At 38.7% G+C, this 18,186-nt stretch overlaps 1 protein-coding gene across 3 annotated transcripts in view; it reads left to right on the top strand.

Moving 5' to 3' along the window:
* The window catches only part of SULT4A1 (sulfotransferase family 4A member 1), a 30,041-nt gene extending 16,500 nt beyond the window's left edge, over positions 1–13,541 (top strand). Inside the window, exons 2-8 of one of the 3 annotated variants that reach the window (XR_010390481.1) lie at positions 393–523; positions 1,929–2,009; positions 2,119–2,245; positions 5,531–5,625; positions 7,146–7,284; positions 10,120–10,243; positions 11,872–13,541. Coding sequence is in view for 2 of the 3 variants with exons in the window: in XM_064516758.1 (XP_064372828.1) it covers positions 393–523; positions 1,929–2,009; positions 2,119–2,245; positions 5,531–5,625; positions 7,146–7,284; positions 11,872–11,984 (686 nt within the window). In the remaining variant the exon portion in view is untranslated. Of the gene's footprint in view, positions 1–392; positions 524–1,928; positions 2,011–2,118; positions 2,246–5,530; positions 5,626–7,145; positions 7,285–10,119; positions 10,244–11,871 lie in introns of all 3 variants that reach the window. The other 2 variants (XM_064516763.1, XM_064516758.1) reach the window with 2 other exon arrangements.
* The last annotated feature ends 4,645 nt before the right edge of the window (positions 13,542–18,186 follow it).

The raw sequence follows: 18,186 nt of genomic DNA, 5'->3' as shown, positions 1-18,186 counted from the left end.
TGAACTTGGATGATCTCTGATTTGCTTTTTTTATTTCTAAAATGGAAATAGCAACATTTACCTAACTAGCATTCACAGTGAGAGATTCAGTGTATGCAAAATGCTTTCTAATTCATAGATGAAAGGCTTGGGAAACAGAAACATGTTTATAATTGAAGTGTTACCACAGAAAAGGCTTGGATATTTTGGTGAAAGGAGATCTTAACGTGTTTAAAATAAAACAAAAGGAACCAACATACTACAGTAAGCACAGTAGTTACAGACTTAGCTCACAGGAGACTCTCAAGCATGAAAGTTGTCATTATTTCTATGTCTGGGTCTCCCCTCATATGCTTCTGTTTAGATAAGGACTGTAATACAATCTGTTCTCTTTTATTGTTTGGTTTATGCAGGCACAGGCTTGCTACAGGAAGTGGTATATCTAGTGAGTCAGGGAGCTGATCCAGATGAGATTGGACTAATGAATATAGATGAACAACTTCCAGTCCTAGAGTACCCTCAGCCTGGTCTGGACATCATCAAGGTACAATTTATTTCAAAGAAGTCTTTCAGCGTTTGGGTATCTTTTTCCTAGGCTCCGTATTTATCACTTCATCTCATCCTATGTCCTTGTCCTTTTCATCACTGGACTTGCTCAGTTTGTTGGAATGATCCAGGGTATTATTAGGTAATTTAAAATTGCTTTTATTAAGCTTTATTGTACTCTATTATGTTTTAAAACATGTTTCTTGATGTCCTAAATGTTTTGGCAATGTATTTCCGTAGCAAAAGAGTCCTGAGCCTCCCTTGCTTATGTAAGTAGAAGCTGCCCAAATGAGACAGATTTGCTTTGATCCCTTCCCTGAATTTGCCAAAGAGGAACTTCAGACACAGAAATCTATAGACCCACTACTCTCTGGATTTACAGATTCAGATCCTTATAGACCCAGGATCTGTGGATCTACAGAGTCTTTTGTAGTTTGACTTCCACATTATTCACAGAGAGACTAGTGACATGGCATATAACTGTGATCTTGTCTTTGCTATAGCTACTTTTGATACAAACATATCTTGGAATTATTAGGCAAAATACTGGGCTCCACCCTAAAACATGTACAATGCTTACAGAACTGAGCTAGCTAAGACTAGCATGGATAGATCTAAAGTGGTTCTAGTCACCACCAACAGTAGCATCAGCCTACTTTGGGCTGAGAGTATTTGGGGGTCAAAGATTGCTTCTCTTTTTCATCTATGTAAGGCCTAGTGCAATGAGACCCTCAGTGTTACCTTAATGCAAATAAATTGTGGCATAGTGAGTGGGCTTAGTTTGAGATTACACATTGTTACCTATACAACATGCTAGCAACTTGATCCAGTATCAATTTATGCAGTTTTAACTACTGGAAGATGATTTGAGTCGTAAGATGATTATTGTCTCAAAGATTACAATAGAAAAATACTCTGCGTGAAGAGTGTTTGCGTACTCACTGAGATGAACCTTTGGATTATTTGGCCTAAATGTGAGGATAAAATAAATTGCAAGATTAACATTTTAAAGTGAAGAAATATAGTATAGGGTTTTCTGAATCTCTGTACATTCAGAGCACCTGAGGTTTTTCAGAAAATTTCAGTGGGAGCATCACTGGGAACAAAGTTAATCTGATGCTAAGAATTTTTGACAATTACATTGTTTTCCTGGAAAGGTCTTACGAATGGAAGCAGTTTTGAAAAAGACCAATTTTTGCATATTCACATTATCCATCCTTCTGATATTTAAAAAACAGACAACTCCCTGACCAATTCCTAGTTTCAGAGCCCTATTAGTTTAAGAAGTGAATTTGTGAATGTGACACGGTAAAGGACTTTAAATGCAATGGTTCAGGAGAACTCAGGATGTGTCAAACACCTAATGCTCAATAAGAAATGTTTCTCCTTTTGTTTTATTTTAGGAACTGACATCTCCTCGCCTCATAAAAAGCCACCTACCATATCGGTTTTTGCCTTCAGACCTCCATAATGGCAATTCTAAGGTAAAAATGAATTCACGTTTGATTAACTGTACCAGCAGCAGGTGTTTAAATGCTTTGGGAAACGGGTGAAAAAACTCTTTCAATAAGATGATTTTCCCCCCTTTCATAGGTAATATACATGGCTCGCAACCCCAAAGACCTGGTGGTGTCTTATTACCAGTTTCATCGCTCCCTAAGGACCATGAGCTACAGAGGAACGTTTCAGGAGTTCTGCAGAAGGTTTATGAATGACAAGTGTAAGGAGCTGTTCTCTCTGCACAGGCTGTTACACATGTTGCACATGCATTGCATTTCCTCCTCAAGTGCAGAAATGAACTGGACAAAAGTGCATTTCTGTTTTCTACCTACAGCAAGGAGATTGCTACAAATGCAGGGCTTCAAGGATTTAGATTTGTCCATGCAAGCTGTGGCATACCTTGTAAATAACTGCCTTACAATGTTTGACCCCATGGGCTCAGTGGTATTCCACTTCACTCAAGAAAAACTCTGGTCTACTTTTAAAGTTCGGTTTGCAAGATACCAGGTACCCTGTGGAAAGTACTGAGTGTTCTCAGAACCTGTTGATTTCCATGGGAGCTCATTGTGCTTAGCCACTTCCCCGGAGTCATTCCATTCCTCAGGGCATTTTGTGTGGCAAGTCCTTTAATGTTTTTATTTCATCCTAAACTCAAGATTTGTCCCTAGCAAGATACTAGTTAATGCACAAAAATCTCTAGCTCACATAAGACTGACCTGGACAGCATCAGCAAGTTGCTGTCAGCCCCTGTGAGTAGGCAGCTGGGCAAACTTGTAGGCTGTTGCTTTCTGAAAATACACCACTATAGCAAGAGTACAACAACCTGCATTACAACAACTCATCAGCTGCTCACCCAGCCTTTTGCCAGTGGATTGCCATACTTTCTAGCCACCAAGAGAAAAAGTTTATTAGCAAAATTTTTACTGCCTTCTGTTTCTCTAAAAAAATCTTCTCTATGATATCTTAATGTGACACTAAGAATTTGCCAGAAGCCTTGTCCTCTGCTCTGAGACCAGGATCTCCTCTAGATCCTGTGCAGCAAACTTTCCTTCAACCTGGAATTTGGAGAAACTGATGCTAAAGGAACTGTGTAATACTGAAGGGGGTGGTGGGGAAGGTAAAAGCCAGACAGTGGTGGTTAATTAATAGGCTTTATAAATTCTTGCTATTTTCTTCTGCAAGTGTGTGCAGAAAGGGTAAATGCTCTCCCTCCATTCCAGCCCACCTTCAGCTTTTTCTGTTTCATTCCCTGAGAATGGGAAGCTTGTCTGAAGCCCACGAGCAGGGACAAGAAGGACACATTAGAAGGCCTTCTAAGTTGGGAGGAAGGTTCTTTACTCTCATATAAGTGCACCTTGAGTTATTGATATCTTCATCTTGTAGCAGGTAGCTGATTTATCACAACCTCCCAGAGTCAATAAAACATTACAGCATGTCCTGCATGTCCATAATTGTACAAATGGAGTGTTTTATAATGCAATAAATTTATCATTTAGCTAAACATTTGCATCTCATGGAAGCAATGCAAGGAGCAGAAAACTTGCTTAAGAAATCAAAGTAGTGCTGGAGGGAGAAGCACTGAGCCCAAATGACACAGTCCCACTCTCTTTATCCCTCCTCAAACCTGGCCATCTTGAAACAAATTCAGTGCATGTTGGCTCTGTTGTTTGAAAGTATACAGTTGGATGGGGGGGGATTAGTCTTGAATATGCTAATTTGGTATTATCATCTAAAGCTTAAGAGAATTTCTCAATAAAATGTAAGTAAACTGCTAATGCAACCTTCTGTGGATTCTTGCCCTCTACCATTAAGAGCAGCTGGGAACATTTTTTTTTGCTTGACCAGTGTGAAGCTTCTTGCATGATTTTCTTTAGGAGTATATGGAACAGAAAAAACAAAAATGGAGTTTTTCACATGCCTTGATAAAAATTGAAAATGAGTTAGCTGACTTAAAAATGATCTACAATATATGACTTTTCCTTTGAAAACTGACTTCTTTGTTCAATGAGAATGTGCCATTTACCAAAATAAAACAGTCTTTTTCCAGGGAAAAAGGTGGCTTCAAAATACAAAATTAAAAAAATTAACACTTTATCATTTTTGTTAGCTGCTTTGCTAAAAAGATAGTATGTGGTGGCAAAACATATTGAGGAAGAATGTGAAAACCTGTCTACCATACTTGCTTAGCTCCCGCTTTGACTATCTGAAATACTTTGAGGAAACTCATCATCGATAACAAATGAACATTCAGAATGTATTTCTCTTTGGGTTGTCTTTCTGGTAATATTGACAGCAAAAGATATTCCTTAAATGATAAAAAATAGTGTTGACCTGTGCTAGACCCACACAAATTGATTGAAATCAGTGCAAATGTGGACTTTATCAGACAAGTAGAAAATAAAGGAGGAAAATTTATAAGGATAGGATTAGGACTTCCAGTAACCACTGCTTCCACAGCGCTGGGGGCACTGGTCCTCCCTGGGCAGCACCTCAGCTTATCTTTAAGTGCCAAACCCCACACAGCAGATGAGAGGAACTGAGGTCAAAGTTGCTGGTGGTGCACAGCAGGTAGGAAGCATCAGCTTTTCATCACTGGTGCCCCTGCACCTTGGGCCTGCTCACAACTTGTGATAAATGGGGAGTGAGTGCCCCATCACATCACCCTATGGTTGCAGGGGCAGTCAACACTCACCATGGACATCTGGTTGTAGCCCAGATTTACCATACCTATACTACAGATACTACTGTATTTATAGTACTGTATCTGCACTGTAATTGACATAATTGATAACAGTATAACTGAGACCATGTTCTGGCATATTTAAAGGAATGTTTCTAGCTGCATAGACATGTTCAGAAATAGCAATACAAGAGAACAGATTTTAGAGGGGGCAAAAGATATAACAATAAATAGCATATTCTGCCAGTAGATTTTTAGTTTTCTGGAAACAACAGCAAAGCATATTTATAGATCTGTTTCCTCAATACTTGTCTAAATAAGAAAGGACAATGGTTGTTAGCAGTTCTTTGCCCATCATAGAGGATGTTCTATCCAGCTGTCCACTAATGCTCTATCTAGTTTCTAGTGGAAGGAAGCTGCAGTAAGATATGTTAACTGCAGGAATTCACACAGGCTGGAGTCACTGATGATTTGCCTCCTGCAAGGATATCTTTGTAATTTTTATGTTGACTCAACTTCTGTTTAATAGTGAGGCATTATTAATACTGAACTCCAAAGATGTCCACCATGAAGTATGGTGCTTTTTCAGTTGGATATCTTCAGGGGTAAGTTAGTTCTTCTGAATATTCCAAATTGATAGAAACTTTACTGTTTTTCAACTAAGTTCCTTGCTATGCATGACAATGGGGAAAACCAAACACAGTTGACCTCGGACTGTAAACCACTCCAATTAATTAATTTTTCTCCTTTGTTCCTTTCTGAAGAGGGATTAATAACAAGTGTTCATATTCCTCATGTAAATCACAGTATCTTCTATATCTGTAGTAGGATATGGTTCGTGGTTTGAACACGTCCAAGAATTCTGGGAACATCATATGGATGCCAACGTACTTTTCCTCAAGTATGAAGATATGCACAAGGTAGGTTAGATTTAGCAATCAGATATTTTGCTTACGTCAGCATCATAGCATTTAATACATACATATATATATAGGAAGTCAAAAATTTGGTTCTTGTGTCCGTATTTGCGCTCCCCAGTGTTTGATCTCATTTGTAAAGCACAGGCATCCAGTAGCTTCCATGGACTTCCAGCACTTTTGAAAACCCAGTAATGTACTCAGGAATCTGCCTGCATTCCAGAGGCACTTAACTACTGGCATAGAAGGGAGAGATGCGTAGTTGCTGAGTGCTTGCTACACTCAGCCTTGGGCATTCATTTAAAAGAAATCTCTTATTCTGTGTGCTATACCAATGAGAAAAAAGAAATTCTTGTAAGTGTTTTCTCTTACATATTTGGCACTTATTCTGATTATTTGGGTGTCTGTGAACCAATCTTGAGAGCAATTAGGGATGAGAATTTGGCATAAGGTTAACATAATTCTTGGGTCCTTACAGTATGTTGGCTCATAAATCCATTTATTGTGAATCAGAAATTTATTGAAAATACTACATAAACTATGTAGATTTCCATTTCCCATTGCAATGATATACTTTTGAGAATTAATGAAAATATTTCAAAACACAGATATGATTAACAGTTGGAAAATTAATCCAAATGTAGGAAAAACCTCCTGGAAAAAACAGCTCCTATATCTAAACCTGCAGAAAGGCAAAGCCAGGATAGAACTCAATAAAGCTGGGCAAATTATAATTTGAATTTATTTTTATTGTATTTCTGATAGAGTGGGATTCTAAAAGAGGGTGTAAAATATCAGGAATAATTTTAAAAGTTTTGTAGCAATGATTTCAAAGTCATCATTCTGAATAACAAAATATTCTTAACTGTCCACTGAAGGATGCTGCTGAAAGTTGGGAGCATCACAGTACCTTTCTTCTTCCTATTAAACATTGCCATTTTTTCCTTGCCATCCCAGAAGGGTCTTATTCATATATTTCTGAGGGACGCTCTTTAGAGTTCTGGATACATAAATTAATAACTGCTCGTTCTCGGAGACCCCCTCACCTTATCTTTTCCTTTCAATCTACATGAACATATTCCCAGAAGCTGACAGTGAAGGAGGAGCTGTTCTAACATTTGTAGTCATGTATTTTACCCAGACCAAAATGAAAATAATTCCTGTCTGCCCCCCCAAATATGCTGGTATTCCAAAGTGATCTCTTAAGGTGTGATGTTGTCTGAAATGGGAAGCATCACAATTACTTTGCAGTTCCCCGTTCTCTAATATCTGAAGAAGCAAGCTTACGTGATTGTACTCTCCACCCATCTGTCTGCCTTCCCCGAATAAGTTGGAAGGTGTGGGTTTATTTTCAGCAAATTTGAAAGGTGGTAGAAGTTTCAGATACTGATGTTTCTGCAAATTAGGCATTTATATTTTTCATCTTCAGCAGAATGCAACTCATTTTAAAATTAACCTCGTTTAAAAAATAAATTAATTTAAAATATTGTAAAATAAACTCATTTTTAAATGTTCTCTTACAGGACCTAGCAACAATGGTTGAGCAACTGGTGAGGTTCTTAGGAGTTTCTTACGACAAAGCACAGTTGGAATCCATGGTGGAACACTGCCATCAACTCATTGATCAGTGCTGTAACGCAGAAGCACTTCCCGTTGGCAGGGGTATGTTTAAAACGCATAAGAGTACCAAAAAACAGATAAGAGTAAAACTCTTACTGTGGAAGTTGCAGGAGGCAGCTGACAGATTAGTAACCTCCAGGATGTGTTAAGATGTTGGCAAAACACTGCTGTATAAATGATGGGAGGAAACTGTTGGTGCAGTAGGCTGTTAGTGGCTTGTTTGTTTTGAGACAAAGTTAAGTAGAAGTGACTGGAAAAGAATGGAAATATTCAAGATCAATGGTGCATATTCAGCACCACCCAAACCTGCCTTGTAAGAGAAGAGATGTCTTTGGCTTACTTCAACTATTCAAGCTGAGAAGATGGCTTGGCTCTTTTGGACCTTTGGCATGTCAAAGCCACAGAATTTCACACAGTTCATCCTGGCCTGAGCCTGTGTGTTTCATTATATCAGATTTTCTAGGATAGCAGGTAAGACTAATTTGAAGTCATCAAATGACAAGAACCTGCAGTTTTTCATATGAGCTTTTTCTTTTCATTGCCTACTTCAGTCGTTTAAAATATGTACCATATTTCTAACTTGAATTTGTCAAGGTTCAGCTTTGAGCGGTTTATTCTTGTGAGGCCTTTCTCTAGGAAACTGAAGGGCCTTTGGATGGGCTGAAACATCTATTCTTTGAAAATGGCAAGAAAACTGATCCTTTCTCAGTCTTCTTTCTGATAAGCCTAACAGAGTGAACTCAGTAAGTCTCCCTCAAATTATTTTCTGTAGGCTGCTTTACAGCACTTAACAGCTCTTTTTAAAAATGAAGGCTTAAGAGCTAGATGGAGAATTCCTGTGTCAGCCTCACAAATACCTTATCCAGACATAAAATGACTTTAAAATTGGGATTTTCTCTCCCCTGCCCCTACTTTGTTTGTCCTCCGTGTCGGCAGTTTTTGCCTCAGCATTATACATGAAGCTTGTGTTTATCATGACCACAAAAACCTTTTCAGAAAAACTGATGTACAGCTTATTATCCTTTATTATGGGAGCATGGTCTGAATATTTTGTTCTTAGGTTTCTGTGTGGGAGCCCTTTCCACGCTACCTCTTAGCCATTCTTCTTGTTATCTGCAAATTTTATCAGCTATAATTTTATAATTATTTTCAGATTCCTGATAAAAATGTCAAATATCATCAGTCCTTCTTGATTACTAATCTTGAGTTAGCCAGTTTTTTATTCATTTAATATCCATTTTATTGAGATTACGTAATTCTATTTTTAAAAAAACCACAAAAATCAAGTGCCTTATGAAAGTCTGTTGTGTCTTTGTATTCACCTTTAATCAATCAGACTGTAATCTTATCAACATTTAATCAGATTTGTTTGAGAAGATCTTTTTCCCATGAAAGCAGGTTCACTGGTATATTCATTACTACCTTTATGTCTTTTTTGGCAGAGTCTTATGCCAGTTTTCTATTAGTCTGCCCAGACTATCGTCAGAGTAACTGACCTGGGTAACTTGTACTGTTTGTACCTTGGCACAAACTTTTCAGATGGTCAGTCTTTACAAAGAGCCATTGTTCAGACCTCCTTGTTGTTACTTGTGACTGCACAAACCTAGTATGGAAATGTTCTTAATACATTCTAGGGAGGACTGTACCCTCTAGAGTAAGAGCTGGAAACCAGACTCCTATGGGCCCTTTTCTGTCATAACGGTGATATGGCACCTCTTCTTGCCCCAGTTCACTTACGCCATGGTAAATGACCTGTTCTTGAAATGACTGCCTCGAGTTCACTGGCTTAAGGTGATATTCCAGTGAAGACAAGTTTGCAGTTTCACTGAAAGAGCAAATATATTCTCTATAATTTCTGGTAAAGTCTTCACTGCCAAACATGCTCCGTTTTTCTGCTATTAGATATCTTGCTTTAAACTCCCATCCAGCCTTCCCCCTAGTTTTTCAAAGTAATATTCAACATGTAACATAATGTGTGTGAAGACAACAGACCATCTCATTCTCAGTAGGATTTTACTGTGGGTTACCTAACTCTGATTATCAACTCAGTTCCCTGCTGTTAAGACAAGATCATCAAATAGTGAGTCTGGTAAGATATCCTGACGGTTTGGATGAAGTGCACTAGATTTTGCACTTACTTAGGTGCAAGATTCTACAAACAATAGAGCTACATTCTCCTCAGTTCACTTGCATGAAGTTGCACCAAAACCAAAGTTTGCTCCTAAACTTTACTATTCTAAGATCTGTGGAGCAGTAGCACAGCTGCATGGTATGCACAGCCACCATCCTGCCTTCTTGTCCAGTGAAAACCAGAAAGGTGGTTGCAAAAGAAAGGTGAGATTGTCATACCAGAGAAACCAGAGAAAAGAGCAGAGCTGCTGGTGCAACCTTCCACAGACAGAAGGAGGAACTACTGTCTCTACTGGCCAGTTCACGTCCATCCAGATAAACAGCATGATGCCCACTTTTGCTGAATGCACTATTCTGTACCAGACCCCCAGTCAAGGATCAAGAGCCTCTTTTTACTATCTTCTAGAAATCTTTCCAAAAAGAAGACTCCAGTTTGTAATAGAGAAGGAAGGGAGCTACAGCAGTTAATTTAACATTTTGTCATTTGTTCACTGTGTGCTTTTTATTAAAAATATCCTTATTTTGAATTTCTTTTGTTCACTGTCTGGCTTTTACAATATTTTGTTACTTCAGAATGCAGCTTCATTAACAGATGCTTTTTTCCTCTTCCGTTCATTTATGCGACAAAAAATTGTGGCAATAACATGATGGCTTGTTGTAATTTGTTTCAAATATTTTAATTTGTCATTAGTTACATCTACTTTATTATTTTGCTTTATTTTAGTTCTTCATTTTTTTTTCTTTTAGCACATTTACTCTGAAGATAATCCTGAGCTGCTATGAAAGCAGAACAATGATTAGATATGTTACTTATATTTGACTCATATCACATCATAATTTACACAGTTGCATGATTCAAATCATAAACCAGGTGGGTGACTTTATGACAAGTTATCAATCTGTATGGTAAAAAAAAGTTACAAATACTCCACTGCTTATGTCCTTTGTAAAACTTGTCATTTGTCCTTAGGTATTGTTGGGGAAATTCAGAAAAAAACATGCTTATCTTTTCCAAACAAGGAAAGAAAATGTTTTATTATTATTGAAAGGGAAATACAGGTTTTTATGTTTCATGCTATACTTTATACTATAATAGTTGCCAGAGCAAAACTGAAATCAGTATCAGATGTTTATGATTGCAAGAATTTGGCAAAAACCTTAAATCACACCTTTTCAGTCAGTGTCAAGTTCTTTTGATCTTTGGATCTTGAATACATGCTGGAACACTATCATATCTTCAGGAGTTCCAGGAGAGGTCTGATTTCATAAAACAACCCTTGCCACACATACTAATTCATCATGTTAATGTGTAATTTGTGGGGATTTCAGACAGTTTTGTCCTTGAACTCAGTTATAGATTTGCTGCACAAAAGCAATGGTAATTAAATTAAATGGGTATTCTTCATATGCATCAAATGCACAATTAAGCTCCCTGCATGTAGTTTTGTTCTTTTTGTTATGATTAAACTCTGTAGTAGCATGGTCCCAATTCTCCTTTCATTTATTCCAGTTGCGCAAGCCTGGATTTTGTATTTATTTATACTCAGTATAAATGAGAAGAGAATTGGGCCTCTCAGTCTGGTTACTCCACGGGGCTGATTCATCAGCAAGTAACCCTGGCTGACTTTGTTTAGGTTAAATAAATTTAAACTGTAGTGAAACAGTGGTGAAGAAGGCTGCAGCCTTTGACTAGTGACTTCAGTAGTGCTGTCAGGTAATAATATTAGTTGGGTTCAGTAGAACATAAAAATATTACATACATGAAAATGTGTTCAGTGCTCCACAGTGCATTCTCCAAAATCTTCCTATTCCTTGTGCACAAAATTAAAATTTATATGGCACAAACTGGGTACATCATGGATGTTTTCTGTACATGTAATCTAGGCACTCACTCATACTTGACAAATTGTTTTTCTCCATTTTGAAAAACTTAAATTCATCTGTTGAACTTATATTCACCTTTAAACTTAATATAATAGAAAATAGTGATCAATATTTTGTATCAATAATCAAAATTCAGTGATCAGTTTAATACTCAGTATTTGATATTCCTTTTGGATGGTTCTCCAACCAGTGTATGCTGAAGGTACATTAATCTTGAAATGTATGCCTGTTAGTTGATGGCATTATTAAACAACCATAATTTGCATGGAAATCAGAAATCCCCAATTAAATTAATATCCAAAACAAAATCTGTATTTATTATTGCTGATTAAGACTATAGAACACAATCTCACAAAATTCTAAATTCTTCCTATATAATACTCATCCCATGCAGATGGCAAGATGTATGGTACCTATTTTAAGGCTTCATGAGGGTTGTAGCAGGGGGAATTGGGGAAGATACTGAACCAGCCTCAGGTCTCATTAAATTTCAATAAAAGTTAAGGCTTACTAGCATCTCACAGATGATATTTGGTGCCCTGCACAATTAGACTGTAGAAATTTGGTGTCCTGTCATGTCAACTGTCTAACTTGCGTTCCTTCTCTGTGTTTCAGGCCGAGTTGGGCTATGGAAGGACATCTTCACTGTTTCAATGAATGAGAAATTTGATTTAGTTTATAAACAGAAGATGGGAAAATGTGACCTCACATTTGATTTTTATTTATAAAAAATGCATGCATATGATATCCAAATATAGCTAGAAGTGCTTTATGCATTCATTTATTACTTGCTGGACAGACTACTGTAGCTATTATGTGTAACAAGATTTAAAGAAAGGAGAACAATCTAAGTAAACCATAGCAAATGCAATTATCTTTGATCCTACACAGCTGTTTATCTTTTAGTATTTTAATCCTTTGTCCACATGGAAAAACTTCCTAGACAATACTAGAATACTCAGCTGTTATGGAATGTATTATATGCGTATAAGGTATGTATCATATATGCAACTAGAATGTACACCTTTTCAGCCCCACATTGATTATTTAATGTGTTTTATAGAAGCTTTTCACTAAAACCTAAATAAATGTCCATAAACCAAATAAAAATTATTTCAGAGGGAAACAAGTAACAGGCCAAAACTGTATGCTAGAATGATCTCAGGGGTTAATTGTCACATTTATTTTTATAGCTGGTATATCAAGTACAAATAAATCCCATTCCAAAAGAGTAACTGGTCAAAGCGGGGTTCCCATTAAGTTCTGCACTCTTTTATCTGTATGACTTACGAGTGGGTTCTGTGTATTGCCATACTGTGCAAGTCAGGCCCTGTTATGAAATACAGCTGTGATTGTCACTGCAGCCCAAAACTCACCCATGCTTTCATGGATAACAGTATGCAGCTGTTTTTGTGGTGGGTCAGCAAATAGGAGCCTCTCAAGCTCCCAAGGCTAGTCCATGCCTTTAAAATGCAACTTAAATGCAAGGCATCTAGTGCAGATGTCTCTCTTGACAAATCAGCGTCTCTGACACGTATCAGTTTCCTGTGTAGATATGAACTTCACCCAATGGATACAGTAACAGAAGGCAAGGTGCTGGCTATCCTCTAGTTCTACCAAAATCCTGAAAGTTAAGGGCACTCAGCATGGTTCACTGTTTGTACTTTTGGATCCCATCACACCTAAGTGGAAGATGGATGTATGTTCCAGTGCAAGTCAGCAGAGGAAACAGCAGCACTGAAGGAAAGAGTTTAAAAATATGCCACCAGATGGGAGTATTGCACAAATATTCATGCAGAATGCAGTCTCAAGAATTATTAGCCATGAACAGTCTGGATTATTATCAAGATTCAAGTTTATTTCTGTACCTTTATTTTCTATAACAGTTGCACAAACAGCCTGAAACAGGCTACTATCACAACAAAATTCTCCAGAATTATTTTATCATTGTTCCTTTACTTAATGACATCTATGTTTTTTAGGTTCTCAGCTGCAGGAGGCCCATTTTTGCTAGTCTGCTATTCTGTCGCACTAAAAGCCGTGAGGAAGGACTAGCATATATTTAGTGTTTTAGTTATGTTGGGAAACAAACTGTCAGTTCAGCAACTGACAAGTGGTGTAGCATGATGTGGCTTGACAGCACTTTTCCTTGTATATTTGTGAGTGAAAATGCTTTCAGTGAAATTTTATTTCTATTTTTATATTTTTAGTACTGTATGAATATTAAGCACTACACATTATACTTCTGTGCTTGCTTGCTTATTGAATAAAAGATGTGTTCCATGCATTGTGGTTCGCTCATTTCATAGACCTCTTATACAAGCCACGTAGGCTTTGTACAAGCCACTGAGCCTCTCCTCTGCACAGACCTCTTAACTTAAGACAGAAGGGCCAAAGAATGATGGTGTCAAATCAACTCAACAATCCATCTGACCCAATGATCTGTCTCTGACAATAGCTCGCAAAGAATGACTAGGCAAGAGTATAACAGAGAGCAAACCTATAGTCATAATGCCGGAGTAGAGTCTCCCACACAGAAGCTGTAGCTATAGGAATCTGTATCTTTGTGTTTAAAAACCCTTCACAGCGGTTTTTCTCCCCCCTCTTCCTGCTGGTATTGATGGCATCCCATGGCAATGAGTTCCTCATCTAAATACACACTGTATAAAAAGTGGGTTGGCTGATTGTTTAGATCCTGCCACCAGACGGTATATTTTGATGTCCCTTTTTTTTCCTTATGTAGGTGATGGACAGGCACTATTCAATCCATTCAGGATTTTACAGAATATTATCTTATACCTCTTAGGCCACTTCATGCTGAAGAATCCTTGTCCGTGTCATACAGAAGATCAAAACCCATAAACTACAATGAGCAACAAGAAGAGGACAGAGGAAGGCTGTCTCCAGAGTCTTGCTACAGAGGAAGGCAAAGTCTCCCAACAGTTCCTACCAATTAGAGTCAGAGGAAAATTTATCACCAAAACTGCTGTCTCACTAAATCTTGAGGACATGAGCAATACATCCTTTCCAGCTGCCTAAAAGGCTTCTTGTATTTCTAAAGACACCAGTGAACACTATTCCCAGTACCAGGCACAGCTTATCTCCTGTGTTGCAAAAGAAAACAAACCTCTTGTCCCCAAAGCCACTGGGATTTTAAAAAGCCATGTTTTTAACAGCCAGGGGTATACACACACTGATACCAGATTTCCCTGTGCAGAGGGCCAGCAGCCACCAAAGGTGGAAGGGGAAGAGCTAGTATAACCAAAAAAAGCTTTTCCTTATTGTAGAGAGTAATGGCCTCTGTGACAGATGTATGGTGCATCTACAGCTATGCTGGAGCTCCCTATTTTAGACAACATAGTTGCTGCATTCTAGGCGTCTGCTTTCTAGGACCAGCAAGAATGTCTTCAAGCTAGAGATACTCATTCCTACCCTATGCCTCTCTTGTCTTCTGTGCTACTAGGTAAAATCCATCCAAGAGTCGAGAGCCTGGCCAAAGCCCATTCCCAGATAAGCCACACTGAAGTTCTTCCTTTAGGCCTCTGATCCTTGAAAGCATTTCAGTGTTTCTATTAAAATCGGGAGGTGGTATGCTCCTTCATATTTTGACAATTTGAACCTTCAGGACCTACCCAAATATGCTTGGTATGTATGTATGTCTGTGTCTCTCTCTATACAAACACACCCACCCCTATACATATACCTTGACGTAGTCTCCCAAATTGTCTGTGAAGGGAATGCCTCATTGATATGGATACACTGCAAATGAAAAAAAAAAGAGAAAATTAACAGAATGTATTTTTTTCACCTCAGCATTCAAATTTGGTAAGATTCTTCCACTGAGGTAACTGTCACAAAGTTAGAACAGCAAATGGAAGTCAGTTCTGGTGAGATTCATCATAGTTAAAGTACACAGATCAGAACCCATTTAATGATACGAATCTGCAAAATACAGGAGGAGGATTTGGATGGCTCCATTGCAGTGGTATTTCAAATCACCAGTGGGCAACCCCATTTCCTACAAAGCACTTGAGTATCCTCAGCATTAGTTCAAACCAGCCATGTACTAATGCAGCCTCAAAGGATCAATCCATCATTAAGCAGCTGCATATTAAGCATTACTCGAAAGGCCTCAGTCATAATTCTCAAGCTGTCAATTTTAAGGAAATAGAAGTCTCATTACAGCGTAGAAACAGGCCCAAGGCCTGGGTCCTATTCTCCATCACCACTGGGACCTATGAAACTGAGTCATTTTGAGGCCATTCAGAAGTAGTGCCAGGGGTTGGAGCAGCCCCAAGAAGCCCCAGGGCTGTGATGAGCACTGCTGTGGCCCAGCTGAGGCTCACGCTCCAGGCTATTTACCTTTGCACATCCAGCCAGTGGGGTGCTTAAAATACCACCAGCAGTAAGTTGCTTGCCTCAGCCAGGGCCCTCTGAAGTATTAACATGAGGAAGCTGAATGGGAATTAATCTAGATAAGAGATTTTTACCCTGTCTCGTATGTGAGAGGTTTAAGTGTCCATTGCATTTAAGAGGAAAGACAAGAAAGCTAATGAGTAATCATTAAAGACTCTCAGCCCTGTTGTGTAAGCATAAAAACCTGACATGGCAGCAATAGTTCTGACTATAATTATAAAGATTTATAGGCCTGAGTCACTATTATCATAAGCCATTCAGTCTTGCCTGGGTTATAAATAACTCTACTGAGTAGTTACAAGCAAAGGTTTAAGAGGGAGGATTAAGTAACAGCATTTGCCTCTCCAATCAGAGGAAGAAAGCTAAACAGAGATTCAGCTGAATGAAATAACACTAAAACAAATAAAAAAACCAAATGACCACTGAAAAGGACAAATAGAAATAATTACAAATAATCGTACTGCGCCCTTCTCAACCGTGGGTGTGGTCACTAAATAGCCCATTTGATTTCTTTAGCACAGGATCTGCAGACTGGTGTCCTCTAGTGTTTGAATCATAAAATGTCCGCAGATGACTATTTCTGTTACCTGACATAGTGCAGAAGGCACAGATCAGGCAGAAACAATTGCAACCAATAATCCTGCTTTATTCTGACAATGAAGAGAGAGCCTGCGAAAATAAACACCTTCATTTACAACTCACAGCTTTCAGCATAATGGGGTTTAGACCTCAAGCGCTGAGTCATACTCCAGTAAAAATAGCTGTTTTGTCTTCAGGGGGTGACAAGAAAGTCAACAATATAATTCCACTGTTTGTCCTGGTCTATCTGCATATAAATCATCCCTCCAAAAAAATGGGAGAGCAATGGCAAGTTCTGCAGGCAGCCTGGAACAAAGCCTCTTTCCAGATCTCAGGCTTGAATCATAGATGCCTATAACATCCAGAGTCCTTCTGAAAACATTTGGGCTGTGTGGTCTTTAAAAATAATGCAGAAAAAGTTCACAAAAACACATGGCTGTTTTCTGTATTTTGTGACCCTGACACATGGGCACTACTGTCTCTTAGCAGGGTAGGGATCCTTACCAGAAACAGCGTTTTCAGAAGCCGTGAAGCTGTTTATACCAATAGCACAGAGACATGAGGGGAGAAGCTTCTGTGTTCCCTGCTAATGCAGGAACCTAAATGACATTCCCTCATTAAACTGAGTTGTGCTAGTATCATTTTTCTGGACTGTGCTACTTCATCAATGAGGAACTGTAAAGCCATGCAACAGCTTTTGCTGGAGTTCTCAGTGTGCACGGATGATAAGCTCTGGCAATGCATGCTAGAGTAGCTTTAGAAGCTACCACCTCCAGCTGTCCACTCTGCCTCTCTGCCAGAAATGGCCACCATGGCCGAGAGACAGCAGAAGCAAATGTGTGCTGGCTCCTCAGCTGCTGTAATTTACAGCCTGACATATTAACTTAAACTGAAATGGATGGTGGTTTCAGATAACAGGCTGATTTGTGAAATGCAGTTGTGAGGAGCCAAAGCAGTCCTCCTTTGCTGCCCCTGCCTTGGATGTGATACCTTTTAATGTCTCCCCAATTAATTGTCAGAGCTCTTCTGAAAGAGCTCTGCAGTCAGCCAAATACAGTCTCTACTCAGGCACAGTTTCTCATAAGGACTGAATTCCACCTGTGAAAGATGGAGTGAATTAGCTAAAACCCAATTTTGGAAAGGAAGTTGTTTTGTAGGTGGGAATGCTGCACTAAGACATGCTGTGTGACAGCATGCAAGATGCAGAAAGAACGGTAATGTAATGGCAGCTGACTACTCAGACTGATTCCAATCACCACCACTAATATGGTGACTTGTCTGATATGTGTGGCACATGAGTGATATTCAAAGTAACTGCCACCCAGACATTAAATCCGCTGTCACCATCTCTATCACATACTCAGCTTTTGCCAGCACTGAACATAAGATGACAATTTAATTCTCACATGAAGATAACAGTAACGCAGCTGGTATAACAGCGTGCTAAGACTTCAGCCCTCACAGGTCTTACATCTGCTCTCTTACAGCTTTGGAAAAGAACCACCCATAAAATATGTGAGAACTAAGAACTCAGCATGCGTGAACCAATTAGAACAAAATAAGAACTAAGCAAAAAGTTTAGATTTCAAGCTCCACAGAGAAGACAGTATTATACTTTTGCCTATATATCACGCAAACACATGGCTGGTGCTTAATAAAGATACAGAAAGTTATCACAGGTAGCAAAGATGATGATGCGTATCCCCTGCTCAAAGCCTGCACTTGCACCACTGCAGATTTTCTCCCTTTCTAGGTTATTCATGTAACACTTACTTACTTTTGCACCTTAATTGCTTCTGGTGCTGCAAAACCCACAGAAAGGCTGTTCTAACTCTACTGGCACAGGAAATCATGGAAATGCTGTAAGAGTCTTTCATTTCCTGGGATTCACAGCCCATTTACTCCATAGTTAGTAGGATTTAAACCCACAGAGGA

Source organism: Dromaius novaehollandiae, chromosome 1 (assembly GCF_036370855.1).
Source record: "Dromaius novaehollandiae isolate bDroNov1 chromosome 1, bDroNov1.hap1, whole genome shotgun sequence".
NCBI classification, from domain to species: domain Eukaryota; kingdom Metazoa; phylum Chordata; class Aves; order Casuariiformes; family Dromaiidae; genus Dromaius; species Dromaius novaehollandiae.
Note: the sequence above shows the minus strand (reverse complement) of the source record. Positions and strands in the feature narration are given on the sequence as shown.